The sequence below is a fragment of the Corapipo altera genome, unplaced genomic scaffold (genome assembly GCF_003945725.1).
Source record: "Corapipo altera isolate COAL_440 unplaced genomic scaffold, ASM394572v1 46, whole genome shotgun sequence".
NCBI classification, from domain to species: Eukaryota; Metazoa; Chordata; class Aves; order Passeriformes; family Pipridae; genus Corapipo; species Corapipo altera.
This window is the reverse complement of record NW_020884883.1, coordinates 8550091-8559280: the sequence shown is the minus strand read 5'-3', so window position 1 is coordinate 8559280 and position 9190 is coordinate 8550091. Positions and strand designations below refer to the sequence as shown.

At 44.3% G+C, this 9190-nt stretch overlaps 1 protein-coding gene across 1 annotated transcript; it reads right to left on the bottom strand.

Moving 5' to 3' along the window:
* Positions 1-2843: 2843 nt before the first annotated feature.
* Positions 2844-8354, bottom strand: RRM2 (ribonucleotide reductase regulatory subunit M2). The gene is made up of 10 exons (XM_027641057.1): positions 8106-8354; positions 7950-8027; positions 7223-7357; positions 6980-7096; positions 6330-6463; positions 5140-5234; positions 4204-4337; positions 3733-3837; positions 3489-3602; positions 2844-3094 (listed from the first exon to the last, which is right to left on the bottom strand). The coding sequence occupies exons 1-10, from the start codon at positions 8232-8234 to the stop codon at positions 2942-2944; spliced, it is 1194 nt and encodes a 397-aa protein (XP_027496858.1). The 5' UTR covers positions 8235-8354; the 3' UTR covers positions 2844-2941.
* Between the last annotated feature and the right edge of the window lie 836 nt (positions 8355-9190).

Genomic DNA, 9190 nt, shown 5'->3' with positions numbered 1-9190 from the left:
ATCCAGTTTTACTTGCACTGCATCACCAAATACATCCAGTTTTACTTACCCCTCAGTATTTTTTCCTCTACCAGCCTAATCATTTCCCACTTATGGCAATTACTGTGGCAGAGCCCCTACCAGGCAGCCGTTCACACATGGATAAAAACATCTGCATTTTCATCACTTCAAATCTCTCCAGGTTCTCCAAACTCCATTCCAAAACATATTCCAAAGGGTCAGATAAATCTTTATTGAAACTTATTTTGGGGAGTATTAATTTATTTTTTGGAAAGAAATAAAAGACTTATCTCCTTAATGCTTAAGAGGATCAAGTGTCAAAACAACTGGTATCTCAGTCAAATTGGAAAGTAATCCATTTTCACTAAACACATATTTCATCAAGACTTGGACACAATCTGTTCAAGCAACAGCAAGACATTTAAATCCTTGTGAGAATGGAGAACTAAAATAGGTGGGACCAGATGCATAGCTTTTCTCCAGACTGTACATGAAAAACTGACTTGCATTATAGTGAGTACATGTACCAAAACTAAGTAGGCATTTAGACACCAGCAGCATGAGGATAAGATTAACAGCAGCCACAGCAAGTCTAGTTCTCTTGTTGAATCACTTCTATTTCCTGTCTAATCTGTCTCTAATGTGTCCACAACTGCAATATCTATTACCCCATAAGAGCAATGCTTGGCTAAAAGGGACATTCCTCCTACCTCCAATTATAAACTATTACTTGGCCATCACACATCCATTCCAAGCATTCCTCCTATATTATGTTGAAAATACAGTTTCAGTTCCTACCTCCAAGGATTAGAAGATTAAAGCTTTCTGCCCTAATTGTTTCTATGTATTGATCCTTGGCATATACTAAGAATCAAACGGGAAGAGATTGCTACAACATAGGTAGACCCTACTCATAGGTCAAAAGTCTTACTCTTTTTCTACATCACCAAAGTATATAAATTATCAGATTTGAAAATAAATTGAATGCTGCTAGATCAGTTGTGTCCAAACTAAATTCAGTATTTTATTACTGCCTCATTTGTGCTCTAGGCAACATCCCCTTAACACCCTGAGTTCTGATGCTTTGTATCACCTAATTTGATCAAAGCTTTCACTGCTAAGGCAAGCCAAGAAAAAGCACAAAGCACAATTTGCTCAGAACAAAATGCTGCTGATATTTAAGCGGAAACAAGCATTAAGTTTCAATGCTTCAAAATAATGTGACTGGCTATCCAATTTAGCACATCCCTATTCCAGTTCCTAATACATTATTCTCAGACCACTGGAATCACTGACCTGTTACCAACATTGCTGCTGCAAGGATATTATTAGAGAATGCCCTTGTCTGTTAACAGTCCTGTATCTTCTACTTTGAATTCCAGACTTTGGGGCTTGGGATTTTTTAATTATTTATGGGGGGGTTTTCTCCCTAGGATAACCTTGCAAGCATGTGCATCCTGCTAGCTTCAGTCTTGGGGGAAGAACAGTCACACACCATCACCCTTAGTGCAATCAAAAGGAAAGAAGAAAAGACCAGCAAGGCAGCTAATTTTATACCAAGGCAGCACCTCTCCAAGAAGCATCACAACTACTGTGCTTTAAAACAGGGAGCACTTGAGCAGCAAGAAAAGCTCCAGAATCCTTTCCTATGAAGAAAATGCTTCGAGTTTTGTAAAGTTTTTTATTCACATCAACTATGCTTGAGTAAAGAAAGGCAAACTTGCAGAACAGTCCTTGCTGGATGTTAGATTAGATCATGGATAAACTACTGTACAGCAAGGCAGGAGCCAATTTTAGTCTATCCCACTGTCATTTAATCTCACTGCAGATCATTTGCAGGAACTCTGAGATCATGGAGACCTTCTTCACAGACCACATACCTTACACCAGTTATATTAAGCATACTCACTCTTATTGCTGTGTTTACTGTGGGAGTAACCAGGCTGTAGCAGTTTTCACTGTTATATATTAAATATTGAATGATGAAGCTTAAATGCTGCCCCTGCCTGAACTAGCTGAATTTACCCTGAAACATCATCTGTTAAGTGCAGTCTATCTGAAAGTCAGAGCTAAGCACAACTTCACTTGACATCTAACAACCACATGACTAAGCAGCAATTTCCTGCAGAACTTGCATTTCCTCACAAAGTCTGCAATTCAGAGGGAAATCAGCACACAGCTTGGCCCATTGAAGCACTGAAGCCAGTACAACACTCAATCCAACCACCTCTTCATTACATGAAATACTGTTCCCAGATATTAAAGAAATCAAGTCCAGAAGCCAGCTGCATCTAATTTTTCAGTACCCAGAATATCCAACTTAGTTCTTTACCTTCCATACCAAGTGTTTTCCTGTTCTTCAATATATTTCAAGATAGTTTGATTTACAGCACCAAGAAGGAAAGAAGCACAAGTCATGAAAAAAGATTTTTACTTGCATTTTACTATTGTTGAGTATTACAAGACAGTTGTTTATTTTACACATTAAAGTGCCAAGTTTATGTACAAACTATTAAAACAATAGTAAAAAAGGTAAACTTAAAACCTGCTAAGAAAGCAGTGAGATCATGTAGTTGCCTCCAGAATTTTCTACAGACTATTTGACAAATTTACAACAGTTCCTTTGTTTATGAGAACAGAAGCCAGGGGTCAGTGCCCACAACCTCCCATCTTGCAGAATGAAGTGTCTGTATCTTTCATGAAATGGAATAGCATGTACTGTAAGATACATCTAAACATTCTATGCACTAACACCATTGGCAAAGTCTAAAAGGGATTTTACTGTTGGAGCTACACCAGCCTCCTAAAATATACCAATATCACCATACTTTACAAGAATGGGATTTTAGTACTGAAATCAAGTCACACTGTGACTCAATATATTGAATGATTCCCTGCAAACAGGGTGTTATGTACATTAATGCATATGGTCTCAGTTCATTTAAAATTCTGCATCCAGGGTGAAAGAGTTGTCTGTGGGCTTTGACATGACTCCCATCCTCTGATATTCACCTACTCGCTTCTCAAAGAAATTGGTCTTGCCTTCCAAAGAGATGTTCTCCATGAAGTCAAAAGGATTCTCTGCTTTGTATATCTGAAACACAGAAGCAATTCTATAGTCACTGCTGATGCTCACATCTTGAGCATGCAAGAGCATTACAGACCAGCTGGAAGGAGTCTAATGGCAGCATCAACAAGCTCACTATGTAGTAAACAAAAATCTCTGCCCCAAGCCTTCTCTACCATATTTGTTCCTGTGTTTTAGCTGCAGCTGACAGAAGCACAGCTACTCATAACACTCTTTTTCCATAGCACCCTTTTGCTCTTCCTTCTGTGGGTCTCCACATAGGACCTAGCAGCAGGACTGCTCAATGATTTTACAAGTTAAACTAATATTGCTGCAGCCAATTTGGATTTCTGAAGGAAATTAAACTTAATATTACCTTTCCCCCATGAAATATTCTGTGTATTATGGATTAGAGCATTACCTTGTTAAATCCCAGTTCCAACATCAGCCGGTCTGCCACAAACTCTATGTACTGTTTCATTAAAGTGCAGTTCATGCCGATCAGCTTCACAGGCAGTGCCTCCGTCAAGAATTCCTGCAGATAACAAGCATTTCACATACAGCACTGGCATGTACTCTGCGCTAGCCAAGTTAATTTTATGCCCAACAGCTTTCCAGCTTTGTTTAATTGCAATCAAGTTTCTAAACAAGGGGCAGACAATTACCTGCTCTATGAGAACAGCATTCATGATGATTTCCCTTACTCTCTCCTCTGACGGTTTGTGTATCAAGTGCTTGAACATGAGGCAGGCAAAATCACAGTGCAAACCCTGGAAGGAAGTTTCAGAAAATTATTTCAGGAACAGAGTAAGTGGCATCACCTTTGCCCTTGCCACATTATTTAGTGTTCCCCACAGACAACTTTCTGCCTCACCAGAAGGCATCACACGAGCAAGTTCAACCAGTATGAGCTGCACCTGCTCAGGTGCAACAACTGCAAGAGTTGGTGAGAACACCTAAACTACTTTAGAGGAAGTAAAATGTCAAGTTCATTCATTCCCTGCTGCAAGATTGACAATGACACGTTTGCACACTTCAGTGAGCCTTACTGTTTGTAAATATACTCCAGTTGAGTATCATTCCTTTGAGATATTGTGGCACATTACGATCTTAAACTGCTAGAATTTGACTCATACCTCATCTCTACTGATGAGTTCATTAGAAAAAGTGAGTCCAGGCATTAATCCTCTTTTCTTCAGCCAAAAAATTGATGCAAACGAGCCAGAAAAGAAGATTCCTTCCACAGCTGCAAAAGCTACTACACGTTCTCCTGTTAAGAGAAGATTGATAGCAATATTTACTCACAGAAAACTTAGCAGGATTAATAAATACCCAGAAGTTGCAAATAGACCAATGAACTGCATCCTGCAAGGTGAATGAATTTGCTTCTGCTTAAGTGAGCTATGGCCTGTCCTAAAAACTATTACAGTAAGGATTTCTAGTCATTAAACAAAACAAATATGAGTGGAAGTAAGAACTAAACAGAGTGGCTACTAAGTAGCTGAAGCCAAGGCTCCTTCCCCCTGGGTTAACCATCAATATCACCCTTTTCCAGACAGCTCACTGAAAAAGCAGTCATTTTGGCAGCTGATTTAAGCCAGTGTCTGTTCATCTTTGACTAAGTAAGGAACCTTGGCCATGAAGAATGCTTTAATGCTAGTGAAATAATGATCTGTACCATCTCATCTCACCTTTCAAGTAAGACAGCAGCAATTAGCAAGGCTAAGGAGCTACAGCCTCCAACCAGACACATCTGCTGGCTACAGATGGCCAGTGCAGTTCTAGATGTAACAGCAATTTACAATTTGATCATATAGTCAGGCATATGATGATTGCCACGTGACCTTACTAATCACAATGCCAGCAATTTTACAAAAATTCCTGTCAGTAGCTCATTTGAAGATGAAGTAGTTTCTTCATTTCCAGAATTTTATCGCTATCTTATACTGGAGAGCATGGACTCTCCCTGTGACAACAATAATCCATCCCTATGAATTGTGAAGTCTGGAGAAACGGTGGTTCCTCCATCTTTAGGGAAGGAATTTCACTTTGCTTCCAATAGATGAACTCACCATATGTTGCTTTCTTGTCCCCAATCCAGCACATGGCCCAGTCAGCCTTCTTTTTAACACATGGTAATGTTTCAATAGCATTAAAAAGAAATTCCCTGAGAAAGATAAAACTCATTAGGATGGACATAGGCACAACCAGTAGAATCAGCATTCACTGCCATGAACAATCTGATCACTCAAACATTCTCTGCACCTTCATCCTCCTCCTTCCCCATCTTACTTGGCACAAATCTAGCTTTATTTGATCCAATTAACTACCTTTTCTTCACCTACCCATCACATCAACACCAGTTCACGTGAATTCCCGTGACCATATCAAGGGGAGACTGTTTCACACTGTTGCACTTGAATGAAGCTTTCAAAAACTACAGATTAACCAGGCTCCACTTTCCAGTGTCAAGGCACCAGGCCTCTCATGCAAGGAATTCTTGCTGGAATTTAGCATCTCAAGAGTAGAAATGACATGGCCAAATTTTCAAGTAGTAGCAATATATCTAAACTGCAAATAGTACTGCAATACCACATGACATTGGTGTTGATGTCATGTCATCAACACACGACAGGGTGCTGATTTGACAACACCAGAACAACAGCCTGGACTGCTCCAAACTATTAGTCTTAAGACACAATTTTTTAATTGAGTAATCTCATTATAAAAATTTTACAGTATCATTTTACTTGTAATCAAGACCAAAGGCTACTCTTCAGCAAATGCAACATGCCTTTCTTCCCCCAAGCAAAATAGTGTGGTAAGAGCAGCACTTGTTATGTTTAAGTGTTTAGCTGTTCAATAAATGCACTGAGGTTTAGAAATAATATTTTAATAGAAGGGATAGCATTCTCAGAGAAACTTTCCTACATAGCTACCTACTAGGTGCAGGGGTCCTCCACATGAGCACTTACTGTAGTTTAACATACTCCCCTTATTTGAATGCTCCACCTTTAACGTAGTTTCATTCCTACATTTCAGTATTGAGTGGTTTCAGTTTCGCTCTTAACCTAAGCATGTTCTTGCACTTGAGACTAAAAAGATATTCTGAAGTAAAACTGCTCTTAAGCAGCAGTGGTATTTTATATAAGTCTAGTTTACACCCTAAAATTAGCCTGAAAGTCAGAGAACGACTGATACGCAGCATTTAAATCTGAATATTTAGCAAGTTTTGAACTTTTCATCATCAAGCAACACAAACCTCTCTCTAGAATCCTTAATGTAGGTGTCAATAAGAAGACTGTACATTTCTGAATGTATATTTTCCATGGCAATCTGGAAGCCATAGAAACAACGAGCTTCTGTGACTTGTACTTCTTGACTGAACCGCTCCACCTAGAGGAAATAAATGAGTGTTTGCATAAGCATTTATAAGCTGCAGGTTTGAGGCACTGATGCTGTGTAGACCAGTTCTTGGTTAGCTCACAAAACCTTCAGATTAATTCCAGACATGTGGATCATTAACAGTAATATGCAGAGCAGTAACCCCTCACAGCTCCAAGTTGTGAGGCATTCTTTGGTCCCAAGAGAAATGGAAAAATGTCTTTGTTTTACTTATCCCTTACTAGGGAGAAGAGCACTGAGAGGGTGGAAGCAGAACACGGGCTCTGAACCAGGCAAGTGTTACTGTAAGGCAGCACTCAGGGCCCCATGGGGAGTGGGCAAACTCCTGGATTACAAAACCAACTCCAATTTGCAAATTAACATAGGACAGCACTATATATCATAATGCTGTGACACTCCCATGATCCAGCAAACGACCTGGATCACCCAGAGCAAGTGCTGAACATGGAGTTATCTGGTTATCTTCCCAAAGTGGTATTCCTGTCAGGACTGTTTCTGTACACTCACCAAGTTCTCATTGACAATGCCATCACTGGCAGCAAAGAAGGCAAGGACGTGAGAAATGAAGTACTTCTCCTCAGGCTTCAGGGACTCCCAGTGCTGGATGTCTTTGGAAAGGTCCACCTAAGACATTGCCAGGAGAGATAAGAAACGGTGCCTCAGGGGGGAGGCCGGACCCGAGTGCCGGGGCCGCCCCGCGCTCCGCCCCGGGGCTGCAGGCGGGAGCGGCCGTGTCCGCCCGCCCCTCACCTCCTCCGCTGTCCAGAAGGAGGCCTCGGCCTTCTTGTACATCTGCCAGATGTCGTGGTACTGGATTGGGAAGATGACGAACCGGCGGGGGTTCTCCCGCAGCAGCGGCTCCTCCTCCTCCGCACCCCGCGGCACCTGGAGCGGCGAGAGAGCGGCTCGGGCTCGGCTCGGGGCTGCTCCGGGGGCCTGGGGCGGAGCAGGACTTGGGAGGGAAACTGAGGGCGGCAGCCTCTGAGGAGACCCCCGTGAGGGAGAGGGAAAGGGCAGGGGAAGAGACCCCCGTGAGGGAGAAGGAGGAGGGGGAGGGGAAGAGACCCCCGTGAGGGAGAGGGAAAGGAGGGGAAAGAGACCCCTGTGAGGGAGAGGGAAAGAGGAGGGAAAGAGACTCCTGTGAGGGAGAGGGAAAGGAGTGGAAAGAGACCCCTGTGAGGGAGGGGGAAAGGGAGGTGCAGCCCCCGGCGGGGACAGAACCTGAGATTAGCTCAACTGGTTAGATCGTGGTGCTGATAACACCGAGGTTGTGGGTTCGATCCCCGTATTTATTTAAAGAGCTAGACTTGATGATCCTTTGTGTTCCTTCCAACTCAAAACATTCGGTGTAATTTCTGACATCTCCGAGAAAGGAGAAACCACCGACTGGAAGTGAGAGCGGAGCAGGGGTTGCAGGAGCCCCCGGGCAAGGGGAGAAGGGCGGGCGCGGTGCCGTGCCCGGGCGTTCCACACTCACCGCTTTCCAGTCGCCCTCCTGGAAGATCTTGCGGGCCGTCTTGCTGGCCAGGACGCGGGCGCTGCTGAGCGCGGGGGGCTGCAGGGAGAGAGGGGCAGGGTGAGCGCGCTGCGGCGCTACCGGGCGGGGACAGCGGGAGGGCAGGCGGGAGCTCACCGTGTTCTCCTTGTCGCTCAGCGCCAGGCCCTTCATGGGCGACAGGCTCTTCACAGGAGACTGGCCCTTCTTGGGCGACAGCTGGGGCTGGTCGTGGCGGGCGGCGAGCGGGGCGCGGGCGGACAGCATGGCTGAGGATGAGGGTGAAGCAGCCGCAGCAGTGGCGGGATGAGCGGCAGGAAATAGAATTTCTCGCGCCGCCCCTTTATATCCCCTTCGAACTTGGCGCCAGAACGGCAGGATGGCCAATCACAGCCTTCGTAACGCCCACCACAGCCCGCCCCCACGCTCCCATTGGCTGGCAAGCCGGGCGGGGCCCCGCCCTTCTTTGTGCCGGCCGTGGCGGGAGGAAGAGACCCGCCCTCCGCTTTGGCGCCAGCGGCGCGCGGAAAAGGCGGGAGAGAGCGCGAGGAGGCCCCGCCCCCTCTCCCCGTCCCCTCGCGCTTGGGAAGAGAGGTCCGGATGTGAGTTCTGCGTCTCGCAGTTTGGGAATGATTCGGGGGCTTTCGCAAAATCCAAAACTCATTTCCGGATACGGGAACAGCTATAACCTGGTTTTGGGGTGCAGGTCTTGGAAATATCACGTTGTCCCTGCCTCTACCTTGCTCTCCCCTTTTCTCTGGTCCCTCCTACCTACCTATTCATACTCGCTTTCAACACTGATCCCTGCGTTTGGATACATACAGATGCCACAGTCCTACATTTGGAGGTAGAAATTGGCTTCCTGGAGAAACTGACTCCGTGTGCCACCTGGTTCCACGTTTTAAATAAATAGCACAGGGAAGGGAGAACACAGGTATGAAGAAGAGGGAAATATTCACAATCTTTAAAAAGTCAGCATTTATTTCATATTAATTAATTTGCCTTTTTTGAACAACATAGTTTTCCTCATCCAACTCCACAAACGATCTGTTTCTGTCAACTAAAATGTTTTCCCTGAAGCAATTTTAATGAAACCGGGAGCTCCATGAGACTTGGAGGCTCTTCTGTTATGTGGGGTGTACGGTGGCCTTGGATGAGTCCGAGTGGTCACTGTCATCTGATCATACGAGTTATTTGTCCCAGCTTTGCACTGTGCTTGGCTG

What these genes read in the sequence shown, in the direction of transcription:
- RRM2 (XM_027641057.1), bottom strand. Translation starts at nt 8,234, where the DNA reads ATGCTGTCCGCCCGCGCCCCGCTCGCCGCCCGCCACGACCAGCCCCAG. An exon ending in AGGAGGGCGACTGGAAAGCG is followed by an intron (nt 7,358 to 7,949) that starts GTGAGTGTGGAA and finishes TCGCCGCTCCAG; the next exon opens with GTGCCGCGGGGTGCGGAGGA. An exon ending in ATTAAGGATTCTAGAGAGAG is followed by an intron (nt 5,235 to 6,329) that starts GTTTGTGTTGCT and finishes TATCTTTCTCAG; the next exon opens with GGAATTTCTTTTTAATGCTA.